We start from the raw sequence: 26,606 nt of genomic DNA on the forward strand, positions 1-26,606 counted from the left end.
AGTCACTCTTCGAAGAGGTGGTTCGGTACATTTCCTGATATGAGTCCTGCAGGCCTTGGTTGGCTTCAAACTTTTGCTGGAAGATTTTTCTTTATTAATTATTTGCAAGATTAACTTTCGTCATTACGAGCATCGGATATGCATGGGTAGTCATATCATCGACTACAAAATTCACTGCACGACTCCTTAGTGATAAAAACAACTTCGCATTTGTGCTTTTGTTATATTTTTATTTCCACGTAACTTCAATGCAATTGTTGCATCTATTTTCATAATTGTTGATTTTCTTTTTGGATGCATTTTGCATCTCTCCGATATAAGCCTTTTAATTTAATATAGCATGACCTTCTTCAACTCAAAAAATAAAAACATGTCGACTAACTTGTTTTTCAGATCCTTCGTCATGATTATAAATTCACAAAATCTTTAATAATTACTTGTATAAATTATTAAATAGAAGGTTTCGAGTTTGACTAAAAAAGTTCATCATCTCACTATATAGTCATGGTTTTAATGTGTCACAGTTTTGCCACATTTTATCAAATGAAATAACACACCTTCATGTATAGTAAATGCCTGTCCTAGCAATTATCTCAACAAATTCACGTGCAATGACCATTAGAGAATAATTTTGTCTTGGTCTCTCTTTCTCTTAACAAAAAAAATGGATATGGATGAGTACAAATAAAGCGTGATCCAAAATCAAAGTACAAATAAAGATATCAGATAAATAAAAAGACACTATTAAGCAAAGTATATTCTCTCCTATTACCTTTCTATCACTTTATGCTTAATCATGTCAAATAAGCCATTATTCTTTCAACGAGTTACATGGTTGGTGGAAAAAATTAGCAAGCTCTGAGCCTCATAATATCTGCGGCATGATCTGATGTATGTACACTAGCTCGAAAAGAAGTGGAACTGCAACTCCTTCAAGATAAGGAGCATCAATGGAAGCTAGCTGGGCACAAATGGAGGACACAATGTGGTCAAATTTGTATTATAGATCATGGCATGCCAACTCTATCTCCACTGTAAAAGATTAAAAGCTGGTGCTTGATCTGTTGTATAATAATCTATGGTGACCAACTCATCAGCCGAAAGTCCAAAAATGAATCTATCATAGTATCAGATTTAAACAGACTATAGTAAATCATAAAGAAAAATTCTTTGAATTTAGCTAAAATTTTCAAATCCCTTCTATAACATACATCATTACGATTACAACAATTAACTACAACTCTGTGTATGGATACTTTTGGCGAATCGGGGCGTCTGTGGAAATGTTATTGGGCATCTAGTGATTTGACATTTAGTGACCATTGGAAACTCACAACAAATTGATTTTGGCCGTTGGCTTGACTTTGAGCTAGGATTTTATATTGTTACGATCAAAATAAAGAGTTTAACATCTGATAGTTAGGGTTAGTGACCCACATTTGTATTTCGTCAGATTCTTAGTTAATCTCTGACATCTTAAGGATCAGAGAATTTCAATATTCGTTCACTTTTAGATAACGGGATAGTCCATTAATACTTTAGTCATGTGTTAAAAAAAAAAAAAAAAGCCCTTTAGCCATGAGAGGTCTTGATACTAGGTTTCAGCTTTCATATTTGAGAAATGAGTGCGAGTGCAAAACAAATGAACATCATCAATACAGATCATATAAGATGTAGCCTGAATGGCTATTATTATTATTTAAAAGGGAAAGGACTCCCATTAGGTTGGAGTGGTGAGTGTCCTCTTTGTGTTATTATTAATGTTGGAATAGTACATCGAGAGGGATATAGAGTTTGGACCTTGTAAAGAACTACAACTGTTATCTGTAAAGACATCCTGAATAATGTAAGGAGTATCACCTATCCAAAATTCATCCAAAGTTGATGTATTAGCAAGATGTGTAAGCTTATGTGCTACATTATTTACTTCACGGTAGACATGTCTAAGTAAAACAAAATTGAATGCTTGCAAACAAAATAGGCACAATTATAACTTTTGCAAAATTGCTTGAGTATCTAAACAAAATGTTGGCTCAATTCTCAAACCCCTAAACAAAGAATCAAAGACGAGCACAATTAGCGCATGACCAACCTCACATTTTAAGAAAAAATCGACATCTAGTTTTATTAAATTTATATGCGCCGTATGTTACAGCTATATTAAAAAATTATTATAACGAATCGACAATATATTTTTTTAATAAAAACATGTTTCAAATGTCATAATTTTCTCGATCCTGAGTTGCATCAAACAAGTGCAAGAACCAATGAGCGAAAAAGTGAAGAAAAAGAAAAGCAAAAGCAAAGAAAAAGAAGAAGAGAGGGGGATAGATAGTCTAGTCTAGGCCGATAGAGAAAGAAAAGAAAAGGGAAAGACAAAGGAATCGAAAGTCGGCGCCTCACGTCTTACTTAACCCCGCCGACCAATCCCCACGTCCTTTTCCCCTCTTCCCCACCTCTTCCCATTCTGTCCTCCACCACCACCAAACTCTCACTTTCTTATAAAACCCTAACTCCCTCTCCCCCTCTCTTTTTCTTGTTTCTCCCTCTCTCCGTTTTTTCCAATTTTTTTTTTTCTTTTTCTTTTTACCGTTTCATTCTTTCCTTAGTTTCCGATCGGATTCTTCCGTATATTTTTTACCAATCGGAAGAAGACGCTTCGATTCTGCTCCAGATCCTTCACCGAAGATCTGAATTCTCTATTTTATCTCTCCGATCGTTTTTTGTTCGATTTCTCTTCGCTGTGTTTCGGAGATTGGATTTTTTCTTTTTGGTACTAAATTATGAAAGCCGCGGTTGTAGAAGCCGTCGTTGACAGGGTTGAAGATGGTGATAAGGAGAAGAAGAAGCGGCGCCCCCGCAATCGGCGACCTAAGCAAAACCCCTCCACATCAGGTTTGTATTTCCTTGTGTTACTGGTTTTACATTACTACAGCTTTGACTACTTAATTTAGACATAAAGGTGATTCAGGGTATTGGTAATTTGGTATTAGTAACACATTATGTGCTGTTTGGCTATTGGGTAATCTAAACCATAGTAGATGACTGAATTTATCCTGGACATTCCAAGTTAATCACTAGTTTGTATCAGTGTTAAGACGTTATTATGCCGAAAAAGTCGCATAGGGAGCTGAATGGTGATTTCTTTTATTTCCTGAATTGCTGTTATGGGTCTTCTTTTCTTATTTACTTTATGGTGTTCCTTGTGCTCGGGTAAAGAAGCGGCATGATTTGACTCATGCTTTGTTTGCTGTGTCTCTGTTTGTTCTATTTATTGGTACTGACATATCTTTGTTTTTTTTTTTTCCTGTTTCAATAGTATCGGGTAGTTCAGTTAATGAGTTGCCACCTGAGTGCTTAGGAAATGGAACAATGGAAAATCATGTAACCACATCCTTGAAGCAACACCACTTAGGCATGAATCCCCCATATGAGCAGGGATTGACTAAAGCATCTAACTTGGCTTTCAGTTCTTTGCCAACAATGCACATTGTTGAATCCCTTGATGTGCAAAGTCCCGAAAATCAACGTTTGCTCCCATCTGATTTTGGTGGAAAGATGTTTGCAAAATCGTGTCCTGAACCAGCTGCCTGTGGAGGGTCACCCGGAATCCTTACAAACAAGGGTTCCCCTCCTCAGCATTTTGAGGGCTATTCTCAAAGAAAGTATTTTCCTCCACACTGGTCCATGGAGGATGTTAATGACGCTCTAGAGGTATGTTTGTGGAGTCTTGATGTATGTTATGTGTTGTTTACTCATTTTGTACAAGCCTGTTCAAAGTTGTATGAATCTTTTGCTGAAGAAACTAATTAGCTCGACTCATTTGTTTTCTGATTTCAGAAAGGTGATGCTTTTAAAGCTCTGTTTCGCGTCAACGCACACAACAGAATTGAGGTTTGTGATCTGTTCCTATATGTTTATACATTTGGCCTATGATTTCTCAAAGCTCCTTCATAACTTTTACTGTGTTCTCTGCTGGTAGGCCTATTGCAAAATTGATGGAGTGCCTACAGATGTTCTCATTGGTGGACTAGCTGAGCAGAATAGAGCTGTAAGTCTGGATTTACTTTCAAGTTTTCAGCACATACTTGTTATAGTTGCCTGTATAATACAGTCTGCATTATTACTTGGATTGAAAGCTTTCTGTACAATTGCTTATTCATCTGACACACTTGCTAGTTCTCTGCGTATATTGTTACACATGTAGCTGTTGTGACCTTTATGTGTATTCTTTTTCCACCATGCTTTTTTCGCTGGAATGGATTTCATAATTGCTCTGTATTCACTTTGTATGTGTAGGTTGAAGGAGACATTGTTGCGATTAAGATTGATCCATTACCATTATGGACCAGGATGAAAGGATCTGCTGGCGCTTGTAAGAGTTCTGCACCAGTTGAGGATCTTAACTTAACTCTAGAAGATACTGCAGTTGGTTATAACTGCAAAGGTAAAGCCAAGGTAGATGAGGATTGTGAGTATGATAGTCGCACAAGTTATCTGCTTCCTGAGAGGGGATCATGTTCTGAGGAAAGCACGTATTTGCGTGACTCTACTCATTCAGAGCCAATTGGACAATCTTGTTGTGATCATGTTGCTGGAAAGTACCAATTGGCTTCAGATTCTTCCCAAGCAGGTTCTTCTACTGAGCAGAATGTAGTTAAAACTCCAGTCGAGAGGATGTGTGCCATCATCAGTTCATTCCCTTCAAAACGACCAACTGGAAGGGTTGTTGCTATCATTGAGAGGTCTAAACGTCGAGATGCTGTCGTAGGTTTTCTAAACGTTAAGAAGTGGATTTCTTACAGGGAATTTTGCAGAAAAGACATGAAAAAGAACAAAAGTTTGTCATACTCTGACCATGAGTACATCCAGATGACACCAACTGACCCAAGGTTTCCAAAAATGGTGGTCCTTGTGAGAAATCTGCCCGATGCAATCAAGAAAAGATTGGAGAATGGTGATGAAACAATTGAAAAGGAGTTGGTTTCTGCACGAGTTGATGAATGGGGTGAAGAAAGTCTTGCTCCACAAGCCTTAATATTACATGCTTTTGGACATGGAACTGAAGTGCAGCCTCACATTAAAGCAATCTTATTCGAAAATGCGATTAATTCATCTGAATTTTCCCCTGAATCACTTTCTTGTCTTCCTCGTCTCCCATGGGAGGTGCCTCGGGAGGAATTTCAAACTAGAAAGGATCTTCGAAATTTGTGCATATTCACCATTGATCCTTCCACTGCCACCGATCTGGATGATGCTCTCTCTGTTGAGAATTTTTCCAACGGTATTTCCAGAGTTGGTATCCACATTGCTGATGTGTCATATTTTGTGTTACCCGACACACCCTTAGATGAAGAAGCTCAATCTAGATCAACAAGTGTGTATATGACACATTGCAAAATACCTATGTTACCCTCTTCGCTTTCAGAGAATATTGGTTCGCTTAATCCAGGAGCAGAGAAACTTTCGTTTTCAATTTTCTTGGACCTCAATAATGCTGGGGATGTTGTTGATCGATGGATTGGCCGGACTGTGATAAGATCGTGTTGCAAGCTTTCTTATGAGCATGCTCAGGATATTATTGATGGCAATTTTAACTCTGAAAGTTTTGACACTTTCAAAGACGGTTGTCCTCAGATACATGGCCAATTTGAATGGTCGGATGTAATAAGATCTGTTAAGAACCTCTATGAAGTTTCCAAAACTTTGAAGGAGAGGAGGTTTAGTGAGGGTGCCCTTCAGCTTGATAACTCCAAGGTTGTTATTCTGTTTGATGAATATGGAGATCCATATGATAGTTTGTTTTCCGAAAGGAAGGAATCAAATTTTCTGGTGGAGGAATTTATGCTGTTAGCAAACAGAACAGCGGCGGAAGTCATATCTAGAGCTTTCCCTGACAGTGCACTACTGCGGAGGCACCCAGAGCCTAATATGCGCAAGCTTAAAGAATTTGAAGCATTTTGTTCGAAGCATGGTTTAGAGTTGGATACTTCTTCTTCTGGTCGTTTCCATCAGTCACTGGAGAGAATTAGGGAAAAGCTCAAGGATGATTCTGTTCTGTTTAATATTCTCATGAATTATGCTACAAAACCTATGCAGCTGGCTACTTACTTTTGTAGTGGGGAATTGAAACACAAAGAAAATGATTGGGGTCACTACGGATTGGCTGTTCCTCTGTATACTCATTTCACATCACCACTACGCCGGTATCCTGATATTGTAGTGCATCGCACACTAGCTGCTGCTATAGAGGCTGAGGAGTTATATTTGGAACAACAGAGATTGTTGAATAACTTGAACAGGGGAGACAAATTTAAGATGAGGTGTTTCACTGGTGTTCATTTTGATAAGGATGCTGCTGAATCTAAGGAAAGTCGGGAAGCATTATTAGCTGCAGCAATGAAGCATAGAGTTCCCAATACTGAGTTGCTTACTGATGTTGCTGCTCATTGCAATGTTAGAAAGCTGGCCAGTAGACATGTCAAGGATGCTTGTGATAAGCTCCACATATGGTCCCTGCTGAAGAAAAAGGAGGTATGATATTTAACTACGTTTTCCTTTTCTTTCTTGGTATCTTGATTTATGGTTGGTTAATGATATTGCAATGCATGGCTTGATATGATGCTAGAGTTGGTATTGCTTTATTTTATTTATTTATACGTTGATGGGCGGCTGCTAATATTGGTATTTTTTTTTCCCCATATAGTTACAAGTTTATTAAATTGTTTCAACCCGTTTAACATCTCCGCCAAAAAAGAAGAGGAAATATTAGATCCATGTCTTCTTTGTAGTATGTTTTTAGCTGGAGGAGTAGTTGATAATAGTTTTTAGTTTTTACCTCTCATTTTCATCACCAGCAAATCTAGTTGTGGTTCTTAAATTTATGTGTTAAGATGAATATATGAGCCTTTATCTTGTATCAATTTGGTGTTGTCTTGGTGATACAATAGTGACCATAGCAGCTACTTTTAATCTTTCTATTGATTGTATATTGTATTGGTACTGCTCTCATTTGGCTTGCACTTCTGATGTTCAGTATTTGGTCATCTGCTTAATTTTTAATATATTTTTTTTTGTGGTTGCAGATTTTACTCTCAGAAGCAAGAGTAATGGGTCTGGGACCTAGATTCATGTCCATTTATATCCAAAAGCTTGCTGTAAGTATCTTTCTGCTGTAGGTTTTTTTTTTTTAAGATTTTTTATTATTCTTTTATATAATGACTGTTGCTTTGAAAATTGCCCATGCAACTAACTTCTATTCCTATATTCTTTTAGGTTGAACGTCGAATTAATTATGATGAAGTTGAAGGCTTGATGGTAGAGTGGCTAGATGCTACATCCACATTGGTACTTTCTTTAGGTACTGATAGGCGCACATTCAGGAGAGGCAGTCCTGGTAAATGGAGGGCGCTTGAAGATGCGGCATTGATTGTTAGTCCTTATGACCTCCAAGCTGAACCTAGTCCAGCTGGAAAGAGTTCAAATGAGCCCAGCTGCAATGGTTGCTCTTTGAATGGTGAAGTTGAGCCCATGGTTTTTCCTCTTACAGTGCGTCTTCTTTCAACGATTCCTGTAGTACTTCATGCAGTTGGTGGGGATGATGGACCTGTTGATATTGGGGCAAGGCTGTACATGAGTTCATACCTCTGCTAGATTGTGGCTTTGAGTTGATTGTCTGTTTCAGAATGGTACTTGTGAAATTGAATGCTTACGGGAGCTGTCGAGGTGGCGTTTTGAATGGGGTTGATATACTTGCTGCAGTTGGATGAAACTTGTGGACAGGGCTTTCTTAGGGCAATGGACTAGTTCTGTTGTAGATACAAAATTAGTGTATAGTCGGAAAATAGAGTTTTAGAAGAAAAAAATAACAATAAATGATGTTTTTTCAGATCTGCTGATGCTCTATGGGTTTGCTTGATGCTGAATGGTTTTGGTTGGAGAGGTGTAGATAAGGGTGGGGGTGGTTGTGGCATTGGCTTATAGCAGCCGTTTTTGACAGTGCTGCTTTTGATGCTGGAATAGGCCCCTGTTTTTATTGGCCGGTTTCCATTCCATCTGTGTTGAGCTTGGTCAAGATGCGCCCATGTCTGGCGCTAACGCCAAGTTTCTTAGCCAATATTTTGTGATGTAATTTTCTTGTGTTATTCCTGGATTGCAGCCCAATAATGTTTTTGGCTTTGGGTGGCCAGGATTGGTGGTTATGATTTGGTATCTTTGTTTCAGGTATTAGGTATCTGTGTTAGTCAGTCATAAGTGACTAAATGAGTGACTGGCTAGCTATACCCGGTTGAATAACAGGATATTATCTTTCTCTTCTGATAAATATGAAATGAAACTTCCGGTGAATTACTTCTTGATTTACTTGTATGTTAATGTCTGTTTCATGAATGATTTCTGTAGGGATTCGATTAGGGATTCTATAAAGTACCACATACAATTTGATGGTCTATTACTTGGATCAGCTCTTAAACAAGTAAAATTTGTACTTTCACCAATAGCAAAATTATGGCAGAGGAATTTCAATAAGAAAGATTGCTGGATAAATTTGACATATTTTGTTCTTCCCCTGACATTTCTAAATAATGTTATTGTGTCTATTTCTTAAATTTTCTCGTGTCATAGTTTCATGACTTCATCATCAATAAAGCAGTTCAAAATCATATTAATGCGTTTATTTCTTAAATTTTGTCGTGTCATAGTCTCATCATCAGTAAAGCATACATTGTAAAAAATTGTTCTACTTGACAGACCTATGGATGGATGAAATTTTGTTGTTTATTCTAAAAAAGAATATCACCAATAAAAATCAATCAATTATACTAATCTGAGATACGAGTTAGAGCCGAGGGCATAAGAGGAATTTCAATGCAAAGTAATTCTCCTTTTCCTGCAGAATTCTAGAATTATTATTGGAATATGAAGAATGGCGCAGCCAAACAGTGTTTCGCGGCAAAGTAGAGGATGACGTCAGCGATCGGATGGTACGGACCGCTAATCGACCTGTCGAAGGCGGCGCTTCACATCGGCGACTTCGTTCAGCTGGTCGTCTTCATCCACCGAATCACTCCTCTTCAGGTATATATATATATATATGCCTCTCTTTCCGCCGTGTCGTTTTTCTCTCCTCCGTTTTCAATTAATGCTGAAAATGGGGATTTCGTGTTTCCAAAGTATAAATTATCCAACGGCGGAGAAGTGATCCGGACCGACATCCAGGTCGGCGACGAAACGAGGCCGTTTTTCTCCGTATCCCTATGGCAAAAGCAAATGGGATCCATGGCCGTCTACGGCGACGTGGTTTTGTTACAAAGTGAGCACGCTGCAAAAATTTAGATTTTACTACTGTAATTCTCAATTTTCAGTTAAATTTATTTATTTATTTTTGGTTAATTGGTTCAGATGTGAAGATAGTAAAATATCGTGATGTTGTTGAAGCTAAAACCGTGACACAGTCGTCTTTACACCGTCTACTTCATCCTTATGAATCCATTTTAACTAAAGGTAAGTAAAATTTACTAAGAGCTTGAAAAATTGGTAATAGTTGGCCATAACATTTGACATTTTCCTAAACTTTGAGGCTACAAATTTGTGTTTTGCAATGTTTAGGTGTGGATGAGTTGATAGAGGGGTGTCGAGTTGGGATAGCTACCAAGGAGAAGCTAAGAAAGGTAGTAGAATGGGTGAAGAAGAGCAACACTCGTCAGTTCCGCGGCTCTCAGCTGCAGCAGAGGCAATTCCCGAGGAACTGGAAGCTGCCAGAAGAGAGTAAAAAACCTGAGGATTGTTGTTCAGTTTCGCGGTTATCACATCTAACTAATTCTTGCAAGGCAGTGTTTGATGCATCTGTCGCCGAAATTTTTATGCCACAAGCTGAATGTGAGTCTTGGTGTGACAAGGAAGACATGTTTGTAAGTAGGAGACTGTGTAAAAAAGGAGATCCTGGTTTGGTAAGACATCTTATTTGTACAGGTTGCCGGATATGCGGTTCCCCCTTGGAGGCCAACAGGTATGGATCGGAGCATTGGATACAGCTTATGTTTTGCTACCACGACTTTTGATTACTGAATGTGAGTGTTGAATGCTTTGGTGTTCTTTTATTGCAGTGAAAACACGTCTAAGCAAAATGCAGCTGCCCTTTACTGTTTGGAAAGCTCGAACCGCCTTCATGTTATAAGCCTCATATACAGGCCTTTCATGGTAGGGTTTTGTTTCCCACTGATTTGATTTTTTGAGTTTTACCCTTTTTGTAATTGAACAGCATTTTGTGCTTCTACAATGGATCAGTTGATGCCACATACATGAAACCATGTTAATTCCTACATCTTTGTCAATAGTTCTAATTGCTTTCCAACATGTTCTTTTATACACGTTGAACAATTCTGTATCTCATGATCCAACTGCAGTTATATGTATGGGATGATTCGGATTATGCACCACTCCTGGTCAAAAACAAAGCCGCAGAGCTTTTGTTTGGGAACATCAAAGCTGAAAGAGTCTATTCATGCTATAAGGAAAAACCACATGACGGAGAAGTTAATTTCAAAGACACTGACACAGAAACTGGTGCAAGTGCAAAACCAACTTCACAACCTAAAGCTGCTGAGGGAGGAGTTCTGGTTTCTTGCTCATCAGCTGTAGACAACAGGAGCTTAGAATGGGAGGGAATACTTGGTTTCCAGAGGAACATGGACTTCTATAGGATTTGGTTAATTCTTCTGAAAACTATGCTGCAGCAAAGAACGAACAGCCTTTTGAAATTTGTAGTCAATGTAAATGCCAGTTTGGATTGGGAGAATGGGAGGTTTGAAATGGTTTCTGTGCAGATGCCATGCTTAAGAACTAAGCGATCTCCAGACCATATTTAAAAGTTAATTTAACACCAAGGGATTGTCTTTTCTTGCTATTGAATCAAACGGTGGGTGAGACATAAGTGTCCTAAACATCCATGTCTGATCTGAATTCTGAAGAGAAACCCACAAAACTTGATTACTTAGATTAAGCAATGCAGAGTACAGGGTTATAACAAGGATATCTCTCTGAAATTGTCTTCTAAAATAAATTCTGAAATTTTCCCGATCATAGATACTAGTGCTTCGTTCTTCAACTTTCGGTTTCATTGAGATTTGAGGTCCCTAGTCAGTTGAGAATCGACTAGCTATTAAGGGCTGCACCAGAGTGTTCCATGTGGCCACGCCAATGAAAGGCGTGCCACATGGAACACTACGACGTGGCCCTTAATGGCGTCATCAAAGCTTCCCTCCACATCGAGGTCCGCCTTCCACAGCGTCAGGTTCGCAGCTGCCTTCGGTAAGTCCAGAAGATGCTTCACCTTCTTCATGTTCGCTGTTACAGTTAGAAACATTATTTCATACATATAATATCCATCATATATAATACTACTACTCATTGACGGACCAGGGTCTCGCACGGTGGCTCGGACAGTGTAGCCGCGCTCTAGAAGTCTCGATCATGTCGAGTCATGAGCCGACGAAACCGGAGGCGCCCGTCACACAAAACTCTGACCCCAACCCCATGCCTTGGAGAATGATCGACTGTGTAGAGACTCCGGGATATATATACATATAGAGGGAAGATTCGAGGAGGAAAGTCCGACTGTGTTAGCTGCCTCTAATAACCGTCGTTCCACTCGCGTCGTGGTTGTTTCTTTGTTTTTGTATGCATGGTGGTTGTTAGCTGCTCCTACCAAAATCTGTGGCTTTTGGTCCCCTTCGCCCCGATTAAGATCTTGTCGCCTGTACTGCCGTGGGCATTGATCGATATATCCATCACATTTGCAGAAGTAATGGGTTCCGCTTTGCATGAATAAATCAGGATAGTGTTAGTAAATTTAATCCAAAGATTAAATTAATTAATTTGAATGAAAATTCAAATTAATAATTCTGATATATATGGAAGAAGTAATTGATCATTCTATCGAAAGGTTACAACCTTTCAAACTAAAAGCAACGCAGAAGTTGCTGTGCAGAAAGGTATGTCCTTTCAAATAGATGCATCAAACTCCTATATAAAGAGAAGCAATCCCACCACTTGATATCTAACTTTTGCATCAGAAATTTTTTTCGAGTATTCAAAAACTTTCTGCATATCACATTAGAGTTTAAGAGATTGAGAGAGAAAAACACAATCTGTGTTCGTTGATCCTCGAGATTGTAGTGCTTCTTCTAGAGGAAAGTTTGATCGTTGTACTCCTGGGAGACGTTTGCCAATAACCCTTCAAGCACCGACGAGGAGGCAATTTCGTCTTAAGGGGATAGAACCAAGTTCTAGCCTCGATCACAATCTGTAAAGTTTTGCTTCCTTTTTTCCTAGTCTGGTATATTAACTCTATCTGTATTTATCTTTTAGATATAGCAATTAACGTGTGAATTAGTTTTCCAACAATCTTAAGACGAAATTCTTTATTTGATATTAATTGCTATATTGATTTGGACTTGGTTACTCGAATCATGGTCTCTGAAATGAGATTGATGGTAAAAGCCAAAGAGTGGTGGATTGACACAGGGGCTACCCGCCATATATGCATTGATAAGAAGATGTTTTCAACTTATCAAGATGTTAAACAAGGGGAGAAATTAGTTATGGGAAATGCCTCTACATCAATGGTTCAAGGTTTTGGACAGATTGTATTAAAGTTGACATCAGGGAAGAAGCTTACTCTCAATAATGTGCTTCATGTGCCTGATGTTAGAAAAAATCTGGTTTCTGGTTCACTGCTATGTACAAATGGCTTCAAGTTAGTTTTTGAGGCTGGTAAGTTTATACTTAGTAAGTGTGGAATGCATGTTGGGATAGGATATCTCTGTGATGACTTATTCAAACTGAATGCAATAACCCTTGTACCTACAGTTATGAATAAAGATAATCCTTCTACTTATATGATTGAATCTCCAAATGTTTGGCATGGTAGGCTAGGACATGTGAATTATGATACAATACGTAGATTAGTTAACATGGATCTGTTGCCTAAATTCAACGTTGATTTAAATAACAAGTGTGAGACTTGTGTGGAAGCAAAATTGACTAGAATTTCTTTGGGCTAATTACTGTTTAGTACCCTGTGCTTTTGATCCAATATCAATTCAGTCCCCCGACTTCCAATTTCATCAAAAACACCCTCACACTATTATTTCTCCATCCAATAGGTCCATCCGTGATAAATCAGTCAATTTCAGCCGTTTAGGTGCTGACGTGGCTATCCAACTCAGCCCAGGTGGGGCCCACACGGAAGTGAAATTCCCAAACTGACCCTGGCCAACCAAATATGAAAAAATCCAAAATAAATTCCAATCTTTGAGGTTGGGGAGACTCGAACCCACACCAACACCTTTCATTTGCAAAGGCCCAACCACCAGACCACTTGCATGGTATTTCAATATTACAAACAAAAATAATATATATGTATAATAGTTTAAAAAACTCTCCTTCTCCACCCACCTCTCTCCTCCTCTCCTCTTCTTCTTCCTCTGTGCATTCCCAGTTTGTCCGCCTCCACCGCCTCCTTTACCCCCTCCATGTCCGCCACCTTGTCCGCCGCCACCGCCTCCTTTACCCCCTCCATGTCCGCCACCTTGTCCGATGCCGCCTCCTCCTCCTTTACCGACTCCATATCCTCCACCTTGTCCGTTGCCGCCTCCTCCTATACCCCCTCCATGTCCTCCACCTTGTCCACCGCCGCCTCCTCCTTTACCCCCTCCATGTCCGCCTCCTTGTCCACCACCACCACCTCCGTATCCACCGGCACCGCTGCCTTGGCTTACTGCTTTTGATTCTTTTGTTTCGTCTTCTGCATAAAATGAGGGTTGTTTAAGATGATGTTGATTTAGGAAGAAGAAAACGGGCATGTTAATTTTCTCTGACTCACGTGTTTGGGAGGGCACAGAGCAAGCCCGGAAAACTGGGAAGGCACAGAGGAAGAAGAAGAGGAGAGGAGGAGAGAGGTGGGTGGAGAAGGAGAGTTTTTTAAACTATTATACATATATTATTTTCGTTTGTAATATTGCAATACCATGCAAGTGGTCTGGTGGTTGGGCATTTGCAAACGAAAGGTGTTGGTGTGGGTTCGAGTCTCCCCAACCTCAAAGATTGGAATTTATTTTGGATTTTTTCATATTTGGTTGGCCAGGGTCAGTTTGGGAATTTCACTTCCGTGTGGGCCCCACCTGGGCTGAGTTGGATCGCCACGTCAGCACCTAAACGGCTGAAATTGACTGATTTATCACGGATGGACCTATTGGATGGAGAAATAATAGTGTGGGGGTGTTTTTGATGAAATTGGAAGTCGGGGGACTGAATTGATGTTGGACCAAAAACACAGGGTACTAAACAGTAATTAGACCAACTTCTTTTCACTCAATAGAAAGAAGTACAGAACCTCTGGGATTAATTCACAGTGACATCTGTGACTTAAAATTTCTACAGACTAGAGGTGGTAAAAAGTATTTCATTACTTTTATAGATGATTGCACAAGATATTGCTATGTGTATTTGCTTAGAAGCAAAGATGAAGCTTTACAAATGTTCAAATATTACAAGAACGAAGTTGAGAATCAACTTGGTAAAAAGATCAAGGTCTTAAGGAGTGATAGAGGAGGTGAATATGAATCACCTTTTGCTGAGTTTTGTGCTCAACATGGTATCATTCATCAAACTACTGCTCCTTATTCTCCTCAACAAAACGGTGTCGCCGAACGTAAGAACCGTACATTGAAAGAAATGATGAATGTTATGTTGATAAGTTCTGGAGCACCCCAGAATTTGTGGGGGGAAGCATTGCTTTCTACTAATTATATTCTCAACAAAGTACTTCATAAAAAGTTAGATAAAACACCATACGAGTTATGGAAAGGTCGAAGACCTTCTTATAAATATCTCAAAGTGTGGGGGTGTCTTGCGAAGGTAGCAGTTCCTGATCCTAAAAGGGTTAAGAGAGGACCCAAAACCATTGATTGTGTATTCATTGGTTATGCTTCAAATAGCAGTGCATATCGATTCCTAGTGCACAAATCAGAAAATGTTGATATACATGTAAATACAGTAATCGAGTCAAGGAATGCTGAATTCTTTGAGAATATTTTTCCTTGTAAAATTTCACAAGAAAAAAGTTCTTTGAAGAGAAGTTATGATGATGCTAATAATAGTCATCATGAAGGAAGTAAAGAGCCACTTCAAAATGGTCTAAAAGTGTATACCAGACGAAGTAAGAGGGCAAAGACAATAAAGTCTTTTGGTCTAGACTTTCTAACTTATTTGTTAGAAAATGAGCCTCAAAGTTATAAGGAAGCCATGTCTTCCCCAGAAGCTCCATATTGGAAGGAGGCCATTAATGCTGAAATTGAGTCTATTTTACAAAATCACAATTGGGAATTGGTGGATCTTCCTCCTGGAAATAAACCATTAGGATACAAGTGGATTTTTAAAAGAAAGATGAAAACTGATGGATCAATTGACAAGTACAAAGCGAGGCTTGTAGCAAAATGTTACAAACAAAAGGAAGGCTTAGACTACTTTGATACTTATTCGCCCGTTACTCGAATTACATCCATTAGAATGTTAATGGCAATCACTGCTTTGCACAATCTAGAAAACGGACGAACACAAATTGTGTGGTACTCTCTTGTATGTTAGAATGGTTTTAGGAGAAACTTTTGATGGATAGGAATTCCAAGATCAATTGATCGTAGAAAGATGGAATTGATGCTTGTTTTAACCTAGTTGACTGGTTTGCACTACACAAGATATCCATCTGTACTTGAAGGGTATAGTGATGCTAACTGGATATCTGATACAAAAGACTCAAAATCCACAAGTGGATATGTTTTCACGTTGGGAGGTGCTGCTGTATCTTGGAAATCAACAAAGCAAACATGTATAGCAAGATCCACAATGGAATCTGAATTTATTGCTTTGGATAAAGCTAGTGAAGAGGCCGAATGGCTTCGTAGTTTCTTAGAAGATATTCCAAGTTAGCCAAAACCTGTGCCTGCAATTTGTATACATTGTGATAGTCAATCAGCAATTGGAAGGGCACGGAGTAATATGTATAATGGTAAGTCTCGACATATACGTCGACGACATAATACCATAAGGCAACTGCTCTCAAATGGTATAATTACCATTGAATTTATAAAGTCGAAAGATAATTTAGCGGATCCGTTTACGAAAGGTTTGACTAGAGAGCAAGTTTGTAAATCATCAAGGGGAATGGGATTGAAGCCTATGAATTAAAAGTCTTCATGATGGACACCCAACCTAGTTGACTGGAGATCCCAAGATCTAGGTTCAAAGGGACAACTAAATCGTGTCTGACTTAAGTGAGAGCACTGTGGAGATAATATCTCCTACCCACTCCTATGATGAAACAGTGCTATGTTTGCAATGTGAATTAGGCTAAGTTTAGCTTTTAATGATTCCTATGACTTGAAATTTCATGTGGAGTATAGCAGAATACTCTAAAGAAGGAAGTCACCTATATCAATGTGAAATGAGGCCGTTTCTTTGAGAATTTTGGGCGAAATTATCTAAAGCATTGATGAATACCGGCTATTTGTCCATGGCCGGAAGGACACAACCGTAGAACCAGATGTGTCTGGAAAGATATTATGTGTTTACTATTGTCTTGGTTTACACGAACGGCTGAATAGTTCAAGACAACACGTTCACTATTTAGCTAGTAAACCCGATAGTATATCACTAGGGAAGGTTCAAAGCCAAAAGCCACCTATCCTGATATGATATCTTACCAACCATTCTCTCTCAAGTGTCTGCATTTCAATTTTCATTCATGTGGGGGATTGTTAGTAAATTTAATCCAAAGATTAAATTAATTTGAATGAAAATTCAAATTAATAATTCTGATATATATGGAAGAAGTAACTGATCATTCTATCCAAAGGTTACAACCTTTCAAACTAAAAGCAACGCAGAAGTTGCTGTGCAGAAAGGTATGTCCTTTCAAATAGATGCATCAAACTCCTATATAAAGAGAAGCAATCCCACCACTTGATATCTAACTTTTGCATCAGAAATTTTTTTCGAGTATTCAAAAACTTTATGCATATCACATTAGAGTTTAAGAGATTGAGAGAGAAAAACACAATCTGCGTTCGTTGATCCTCGAGATTGTAGTGCTTCTTCTAGAGGAAAGTTTGATCGTTGTACTCCTGGGAGACGTTTGCCAATAACCCTTCAAGCACCGACGAGGAGGCAATTTCGTCTTAAGGGGATAGAACCAAGTTCTAGCCTCGATCACAATCTGTAAAGTTTTGCTTCCTTTTTTCCTAGTCTGGTATATTAACTCTATCTGTATTTATCTTTTAGATATAGCAATTAACGTGTGAATTAGTTTTCCAACAGATAGTTCCACATTTTTACAAACATATATCGTGACTAATACTATCTTATATATTCACCACTTGCCAGTTGCCACTCACAATTGCTTCCGGTGTCGTGCCTTTAACAGAATAAATTAAAAATTAAAGGGTTTTTATCAGCTACAGGGTCTGAACTTTAGTGAACCGGACAAAATGGTTCCCAAACTTATAAAGTGATCAATGAGGTACCCAGACTTTCGAAAACATATTATTGAGGTACCTTCATCATTTTCCCGTCACAACTCTGTTACAAGAGATCACGTTTCCGTGCACGTGACTTTTTTTTAGCGGAAATAACTGGAATACCCCTTGTTATGTTGTTATTCCCTCCTTTTCCCTTCAAATTTCCCTCTAAAAATCAATAGTTGTGCTGATTTCCCTCCCAACTTTCCCTCCAAAACTTCCTCACACCCTTGATTTTCACTCCATCAGATTGCACACAAAACATCACCATCATTATCTTATTGCAATTTAATTGAGTAACTATCTACTTACGGAGTTGTAATTCATTGACAAACAAAGATATTCAAAACCTGCTATTATAGGACATCATACATGTAAAAAAAATCAAATGAGCATCACCATAACATGTTCAAAAGCACTGAATGTGCATCATCCATTCATCTAATTCAAAAGCATTGTATGTGCATCATCCTTAGATCAGATCTCTAGTTAATCTAAATCCAAACACAAAAGCTAGCACCAATTAATATTATGTACTTAAATACTAGAACAATTAAGATGAAGCTGACAACAAAACTCAAAAGTTAAGCGCAAATAATGTCTGCTTAAAAGTCAGCTGGTTGCATAGCACATATTTTAACATCTTCAAAAGCCTGCCCATTCAGAGGATGTCTGGCTCTGTTGAGTAATCTGTGAAGTCTGGCACTGCTCCATAACTTGTGAATTTGGCTGTTGAGTGGCTTGTGTACTTGGTTTCTTCCTTCTTTGTGAACTTGGTTGCTTCCTACCTTCTGAACTTGCTGGCCTTCTAGCTTTTGAACTTGGTTGCCTTCTAGCTTTTGAATTTGGTTGCACAGCATGTGACGATGATGCTTCCTCAGCTGCTTTTCTTTTTTTGTATGTCATTTTTGATGTGATGACCTGAGGAATGGCATTCTTAGACCTCTTTGGAGCAGCTGCTCTCTTGGCCTGCAACATTATAACAAAATACACTAAATCTCTTCATGTCAACTATATAAATAAAGGTTTCAGAAACTTAATCTAAGTTTGCTGGACACTTTAGTTCTGTGGGTGTTCTATTTAAGTATTAATAATTAGAAGCTCTAATATTCAATATATCACCATTATCACATAACTGATCAAAGTATAACAATTGCTTAAATTACCACAGCAGATTCATATAAGAGAATATAACTTTTGAATACCACAATATAAAGAATATAAAGAACACATAATCAACTAAGTGCATATATTAAAACCTGTTGATCATTATTCTGCCTCTTTCTTGCTTGGCCATCCCTTGAGCTACCTTCACCCTACATAAACTTTGAGGCTCAGATACCTTCTTACCTAAGAATTGTTAAAGATTGTAAAGATGGTCAGATTTTGCATTTAAAAAAAAAAATTAACTAAACACTTACAGATTTAGACATTTTTGTTGGACAACCCTTCTGGTTACATATTGTGCATGTCATCTTCGTCCCATATTGGCTTTTAGGCATTCTAATGGTGCCATCAGATTCAGGCGCAGGAGGTGCCAATTTCTCACCAGGCTCTTTGTTCCTCTTCATCTTAGGTCGACCTGCTTGCCTCCTATAAAGTGGAGGAGCAATTGGATAATCAACTTGCTCCCAGTCATCATCACCAGCAATGGGAAAAATGATTGGATTGTAGGAATCCAAATACTTTTATGGGTGAAGGAATTCGTCAACATATAATGCAGGATTCTCTTTCTTCTTAAAAATTGCACATATAGCATGAACACATGGGATTCTCTTTCATCATCAGAACACAAACCATTGTAGCCCATCTCATCATACTCCTCCACTCTTTCTGGGTTTGCAACATTCTCTTCAAAATCAACATCATCATCTTTTTGGTCTTGCTCATAATCACTATCGATAAAAAAATCTGAACCCCCACTACCATAATCAGAATCTACCTTGTCATACTTCTTTTTTCCTTCGTTTCTTGTTTTATACTTTGAACCCTTAACTTGTCTACCTTTCTTCTTAAATCCACTAGCCTCCAATGGTGCTTCAATGATTGCAGCTTTGCCTTTTTCTTGTCTGGTTGCACTCTTTTTGAATGTAGGCCTTCTCACAGCAACATTAAATGTATTTAAGTTACCTTCATGCCCTTCTTCATCTTCATTTCCAACTTTGACTGCATTCTCCACCACACTACCTTCATTTACTACTTCAGACAAATCTCTACCCACCTCACTATCATTCTTTACTACATTCAACCCTTCACCAAGCACACCCTCATTTACACCATTGTCATTAGTTATCAAATCATCCCTCCTGCCATTTACACTACTTCTTACACCAACCCCTACAACCTTTTCCATGTATAACCTATTTATTTGGCTAGCCACCAAATTAGCAGACACATCAATATTTATTTTCTCTGCTGGCAGCACATTATTCAAAGGATTATGCCAATTAGAAGGCCTTGGCACTACATCATCCAACTCAGCCTCCTTTTTCTTCCTTCTGCCACCGCCAGTGATATACAAGCTGATTTGTCTTTTCTTATTTGATATTTGCTTTGTCATCTCTGCAGCATCGGCATCATTCTTCACAGGAATCCATCCCTCACAGCTTAATGTCCCCGGCAGCTTGTAGCAATAGGATATTGGTTTCTCTCTGTATCCTAATTCCCATGCAATGTTGTCGAGCTCTACCCATGTAAGCTTCTCAGGATCCAATCCATCATAATACAAGACTCCACCCAACTTATTGAACTTAGCTATTTTATACTTCTTTGTCCCATCGGGCATCTTGTCGAAATAACCTCCATGGTGTATCTCCATGGTGAAGTACTCATTTGAAACTGCATATTTCACACAAGTCTAAACAAGTTAAGTCTTTAATTTGCTTGTCATCCCCACACGTTTCAGAGGCATTCACACATACTAAGAAAACTGATTTCACAGTTCACACCCACCAATACAAACTAACCAATATGGTTTGAAGTATATGACTATTTGAAGAATATAAACACTAAGGCACATGTCTGCAATCTTTTGATTAAACAATCTAGTCTTTGCTTTGAAAATAGTACAACTGAAGCATAATCTCCCCATATTCAAAAACTTTAATCTACATGCCTTTTATTTATAATGAGACAACATCCACACAAAAAAGACTATAACACCAGAAAACGTATGAGAGTGCTCCAGTCAAACAACTACACTCCAAGGACAAACCCATTTAATAAACCCTAGGTCCACAATTAAAAAACCCAGTTTTTGACAACCCCAACATAAATAATAGTAAAATCAATCATAATACAGCAAATAGAAGACGACCCATGGTGATAAAGGGTTAAAAATCGAGCTTCAAACTTACTTTGAGGTGGTCGTAGTCCAGACACCCTAAAGAACCTCCAGCAATCCCCCATCAGTCAATATAGAGAGATTATTCGCGAATCTTGTCAAAAGAGGCTTTTTCAAAAGATTTCGAAAGCTTTTTCAGAAAACTCTGTTTGAATTCCTTTTTGAGAAACCCTTTTCTTAAAACTCTGAATTTGATTTTTGTATTGGGTTCAGAGGAAATGACGAAGACTTGATACCTCTAGGTTTAGTCAGACAAGTAAAAGACGAAAATGCCCCTCAATATTTTATCACGTGCATGACACGTGGTCTCTTGCAACAGAGCCGTGACGATAAAATGACGAAGGTACCTCGATAATGTGTTTTCAAAAGTCTGGGTACCTCATTGATCACTTTATAAGTTTGGGTACCATTTTGTCCGGTACAATAAAGTTCAGACCCTATAGCTGATAAAAACCCAAAATTAAATAGAACTGAGAAGGACCACCACTTATTTAATAACAAAGAAACAAATGTTCTACCACATAATCCTTATTCTTCACAATAACTGACAATAACCCCTCTAATATTCCTCGTTTAATTTTCTTCCCTCAGCTGCAGATTTTGCTAAAGGCCTCGTTGTTTGAAAATTGCAGTAGAGATTTCCATGGCCTACGTACACCTCACGATAATGTCCTGAATCAGATCAAACCAAACCAAAACTACATCATTCTCAATGAGAAATATAGCTGAAATTGAACGTAGAACGAAAATTAAAATTTAGTCAGGCAATTTCTATTTTTCAATCTTGAAAATACATTTCTGATTAACACACAAATCATAGTTCGCTCACCCTATTTTCTCATAGGTTTCAAAATGATCAAAAGTCAGTAATAACAAAAACACCTCACCAATTGGTGCCAATGAATTTACATTATAATCTCCATGACTCATACAATACCCTATACTCCACATTAGCTCTTCATTTAGCCAAATTCACCCATTTAAATTCCTATACTATAATGGGAATAATTCTATGACCATAGACAATTGAAAACATCATCTCAATCAGATTACTGTATAAATTGCTTACACGTCATCCAGGACTTGCTGTGACTTGAACTCATCTTTCTCGATTACTGAATGACACTGCAAGACAAATCAGCATCATAATATCTTTTTAATGTATGTGTATACAATAACCCAACTATTAAATCCAAATTTCCAAGAATTCATATTAAATTCATATGAAACCCAGTAGAGATAGATCCGGCTATCAATTGAAATCATTACTCCATCACTGCATATCTCTATTTCCATAATGAAAGCTACCACCACTAATAGTAGTAGACCATTATTCAATTGTCCGTCCACTAACGAATTAAGACATACACAACTTCATATTCTATTGGTTTTATGTTTTGACTGATGACATTTTCCTACAATTGCATGTTAAAGTCTCCACGATTGAAGAGTTTGATTTAGGGTTCTTTCTTCCTTTTGTTGTTGTTTATCATATACATTTTTCTAATTTAACAACAATAAAAAAAAATTAATTATTGATCCTTTTATTTTAAAAAGTAAAAATAAAATAAGAGTACACACTAAAAATAGTTTGATGATATGACGCTTGCCACATCATTTGGTATTGATATTTATAAAATTATTTGGGATATCAAGCATTTTCTCCATTTTTGTAACAGAAAAGCGTGTAGATATTGAAATGTGGTTTTACATCGATCTTATCTTTATCAAATCAATCCCCGCTGGGTTTACCAGACCTAGCATTCCAAGATTTGGTCATCATAACTATACTAGTTTCCATACTAGATGTAATTCTCATAAAGGAAAATTTTGCGAACAGTACATGAAATAAGGCCCACTATGAATTTATATACCTGAAGTTAGAAATCATAAACTTTAGTACACAAACTTAGAATCCCGACCCACTATCGATACACGACGTCAATGATGATTTCCACAGACCCGGCTTACTTGAAAAGAAAGTTTTTATAAAACCGGCCAATTACCCATTCTCGGGTATCCAATATTTGAGTTAGGCTAGTAGCAAATAAACTCTCTCGTGTTTCCTTAAAGCTAAATAAAATCCATGAACTGACACGACTCGTTAAGGAAAAAACCTGCTTGCAAATGATTTCTTGAGCTCATAGTAAGCTGGGTAGAGTTCTCAAATCCTACTTCTCTTACATTGACACTTACGAGAATTAGTATACATAACACAATTTGTTCAATGAACAATGTACAGGAAGCAAAATCTATGTTAAATAGTAAAAAGAGTTGTAAATGATTTTTGGGTGTAATTTAAGAAGCCGATAATTAATTTTAGAAGATATGTTTTATCTCTAGTAAATAATTTCAAGACGTGAAACTATATTTCAATAATCTTATCTATTGGTTTAAATGAAGGCCAAAATATGAGGTGGGTTGAAACTCCAACGCTTAGATAAGATCGCCTTATCTTATCCACTATAATTTATTAAGGCTTTACCTTAGGCCACGTTTGGTTCGCGGAAAGGAAGCATAAGGAAATGAAACTTGTTCCTTTCCTGTGTTTGGGATGCAAAAGGAAAGGAAATCATTTCCTGAAGGAAGGGAAAATAAGGGGGAAAATGGTTCCTTCCAAATCTCAAAGGAATCACTTTCCCCCTTCTTTCCTTACATTTATTACCCACAACATATTATTTTATTACATTATTTACAAACTTTTTAATAACTTTCCTGATAACTTTCCTTACGTTACCAAACATCGGAATGGAAAGTTGTTCGGAAATTTCATTTCCCTTCCTATGGGAAAGACAAAGGAATTACTTTCCTTTCCCTGAACCAAACGAGGCCTAATAGAAAGATCCTTATATACACAAAATCTAGGGATTGGGCACCTCAAATCTCAATGAAAATGAATTATTATTTATAATTGAGAAAATTTTGAATATTTTTTAAAACACAATTACAGAGATATATTCTTATCATATAGATAGATACATCTTTTATTGAGAAAATTTTATAAACTTTTATAGATATGACCATATTATATCCGGAGGCATATCTTTTATTGAAGAAATTTCAAAAATATTTTTAAAAAATAATTTATAACACCATTTATAAAAAATTAGAAAAAAACCCAAAAAATGAAGCTCGTTTTAAGAAAAACCCAATCCTATGTTTTCTTTTAATCTACACCCCATTCACATAATTAAACCTTCCGTATAGGTTTTAAGTCTATAATTAAGTTTTTTTCTCGTTTTTTTAGTTTGACTATTTTACCATTCTGATTGAATAAGGAAAATATTCCTCAAATATAAGTGTTTTTTTTTTTTTTTTGAATTTAAATATGGCATCAGTTATAAACACAAATTAGAATTTAATACAATCAATTTATTTTCTCTGATTTAAAAATGATTAATTGCCGTAATTATTGTATATCTCTTCCTTTCTGATTTGATCTATATATTTGCCATTTTTTAGTAGATATGTTTGTGTAGATTATCCTATTATTAGATATGTCAACGTGATTAATTGCCTTAATTATTGTATATCTCTTCCTTTCAGATTTGATCTTTATATTTGCTATTTTTTAGTAGATGTGGTTGTGTAGATATTCCTATTAGATTTCGTAGATTTCTCAATGTGATTAAACATCCTTTTGTGGAGATATTCCTATCATGTAGTGATTAAACATTCTCTCATCAAGGTATGCCATTATGTAGAGATTAGGCTTTTCAATGTCGAGATTACGTAACCTCCAACCCAGAGGAGAGTTTACAATTACTGAAATCAAGGGTTGAGTAATTCTGGGCGACGTCTATGGGCAGCCGTTTCATGATCGACTTCCATCGACAGCAAGGCTGGATTTTAATATTAATCATATTTAATAGGTGAATGGGGAATTTGATAGTGGCAGCATTAGTAATTCTTAACAACATTAGGTTTTATTATTTATTCTATTTAATAGGTTTTTTTTTATTTTGCATAAACCTAATTAATTGGTTTGAGTGTATATTAAAACACTCTTATGGATGGATTTATTCTAAAAGAGGTGTGTGAATCAAATTCCCCTAAATTCAAACATATATAGGCAATTTCTTCTACCTCGGAGCTACCTACTATTGAACACATACACAACTCGAATTATGGAAAGAGTTGCTTATTCATGTTTCATCAGTAAGTTTTTTAACCTTAAATATGTATTTCCTTTATTTATTTATCAGCAATTATTAACATTATTATTAATCTAATTAAAACAAAATTAGAAAACCCACAGGATTCCAACCCAGAACATCAACGAAGCAGAAACCTCACATCACCAAACCACTATCCAGATTTGATCGCAACTTACATAAAACTCAACAAGATCAGTGCTAATATCGGTGCAACCCGACTTGAAAGGTCGCCGAAATTCTACGAAATATTGGTAAATATCGGGGATTTCCGATACAAATCAGAGTATTTCGGAGATATTATCGCCGATAAGATACAATGTATCCTACTCTATGCCGATATATAGAAAGCCACCATGAGCCCTAGCACTAGCAGGGACGACAAGGTTTCAGAGTCAGAGTCATGTAGGTCCGCCAGGAACAACAAAAATGAACCGCTTCGAATACGATGGTGTGAGAATTAGTGCATAAAACGACATGAACGATTTGAACCGAACAAGAGCAAAGCAACACGTAGCATTTCTTCGTGTTGGTGGCAGATATACTCCTCGTCGTTTACGCAAAACCCGCAACCATAAATGTGCTATCTGTGACCCCCACATGTCCTCTTTCGTCTCTTGGAAACCGGATAAGAACAGAGGCATAGATGCCTCTGTATCTGGCATTCACATACCAAATTATTTGGCCTTCACACACTGAAGCCCTAGCTAGCATAGAAGCTGCTTCACTTCATCATTCACCCCCTTACCCATCATAAGCAAGTCATCTTTGGAAGGTTTGGTCTTCAAGCTGGTTTAGCAGGAAGAGTTAGTTAAGTTTTTTTTTATATATTCTGGGTTTTGATTTTCAAACTGATTGAACATGCAGAGTTACTTATGTTCTCTGTAAATTTTGAATTTATCCAAAAATTTTCATATTTGTATTAATTGTCTGAATCTCATGTAATATGCATCGATCGTCATCTATCTGCTTATCTCTGACAGTCTATAAATTGCCTGATATAGACAATTACAGTCATTTGTATTTGCTTCACTGCTGTTCTTCATCTTTTTTGCTTTACTCATATCAATTGCAGATTTAGTTTTTGCGTTACTCATATCAGTTGCAGATTTAGTTTCTACGTTACTCATATCGATTACATATTTAGTCTCTATAAATAGTCTGATACAATTATCATCTGTAATTGTTTTTTTATCTTAATATTTTTCATGTTTTACTCATACGTTCTAGATGTTTTATCATTTATAACTTATACGGGTCAGACTACCTATTCTGAATTATGATTGAAAGAGGACGTTTTATAAGTTTTCTCTAAATTTCTCTATCACAACTGATACAATTGTCATATGTAATTGTTTTTTATCTTAATATTTTTCATGTTTACTCATATGTTCTAGAGGTTTTATCATTTATAACTTATACGGGTCAAACTGTCTATTCTGAGTTAATGATTGAAAGAGGAAGTTTTATAAGTTTTCTCTAGATTTCTCTATCACAAGTTCACAACTGATTATTTTCATTCACACATACAGGTTT

The 26,606-nt window shown here is 37.2% G+C and overlaps 3 protein-coding genes and 1 long non-coding RNA gene across 5 annotated transcripts; 2 read left to right on the top strand and 2 right to left on the bottom strand.

The window, feature by feature from the left end:
• The first annotated feature begins 2,363 nt into the window (after window positions 1–2,363).
• LOC133735915 (DIS3-like exonuclease 2) lies at window positions 2,364–8,346 on the top strand. Its single transcript, XM_062163358.1, has 7 exons — window positions 2,364–2,895; window positions 3,320–3,714; window positions 3,841–3,894; window positions 3,983–4,051; window positions 4,300–6,534; window positions 7,086–7,157; window positions 7,276–8,346. The coding sequence occupies exons 1-7, from the start codon at window positions 2,784–2,786 to the stop codon at window positions 7,651–7,653; spliced, it is 3,315 nt and encodes a 1,104-aa protein (XP_062019342.1). The 5' UTR covers window positions 2,364–2,783; the 3' UTR covers window positions 7,654–8,346.
• A 549-nt stretch (window positions 8,347–8,895) lies between these two features.
• LOC133735193 (uncharacterized) lies at window positions 8,896–10,865 on the top strand. The gene is made up of 6 exons (XM_062162605.1): window positions 8,896–9,075; window positions 9,172–9,310; window positions 9,400–9,501; window positions 9,607–10,006; window positions 10,104–10,197; window positions 10,404–10,865. Exons 1-6 carry the CDS (start codon window positions 8,962–8,964, stop codon window positions 10,863–10,865), a joined length of 1,311 nt encoding a protein of 436 aa, XP_062018589.1. The 5' UTR covers window positions 8,896–8,961.
• Window positions 10,866–10,972: 107 nt separating this feature from the next.
• On the bottom strand, window positions 10,973–11,554 carry LOC133735194 (uncharacterized). The gene is made up of 2 exons (XR_009858834.1): window positions 11,416–11,554; window positions 10,973–11,343 (listed from the first exon to the last, which is right to left on the bottom strand). It is a non-coding gene; the product is annotated as an uncharacterized LOC133735194 (long non-coding RNA).
• Window positions 11,555–17,979: 6,425 nt separating this feature from the next.
• On the bottom strand, window positions 17,980–21,111 carry LOC133739555 (uncharacterized). 2 transcript variants are annotated; one of them, XM_062167339.1, is made up of 4 exons: window positions 20,930–21,111; window positions 18,995–20,411; window positions 18,833–18,889; window positions 17,980–18,542 (listed from the first exon to the last, which is right to left on the bottom strand). In XM_062167339.1, the coding sequence occupies exons 1-2, from the start codon at window positions 20,979–20,981 to the stop codon at window positions 19,141–19,143; spliced, it is 1,323 nt and encodes a 440-aa protein (XP_062023323.1). In that variant the 5' UTR covers window positions 20,982–21,111; the 3' UTR covers window positions 17,980–18,542; window positions 18,833–18,889; window positions 18,995–19,140. The 2 variants fall into 2 exon arrangements, with proteins under 2 accessions (XP_062023323.1, XP_062023324.1); XM_062167340.1 differs by having other exon boundaries at window positions 18,833–18,923.
• Between the last annotated feature and the right edge of the window lie 5,495 nt (window positions 21,112–26,606).

This window comes from Rosa rugosa, chromosome 3 (genome assembly GCF_958449725.1).
Source record: "Rosa rugosa chromosome 3, drRosRugo1.1, whole genome shotgun sequence".
Taxonomy (NCBI): domain Eukaryota; kingdom Viridiplantae; phylum Streptophyta; class Magnoliopsida; order Rosales; family Rosaceae; genus Rosa; species Rosa rugosa.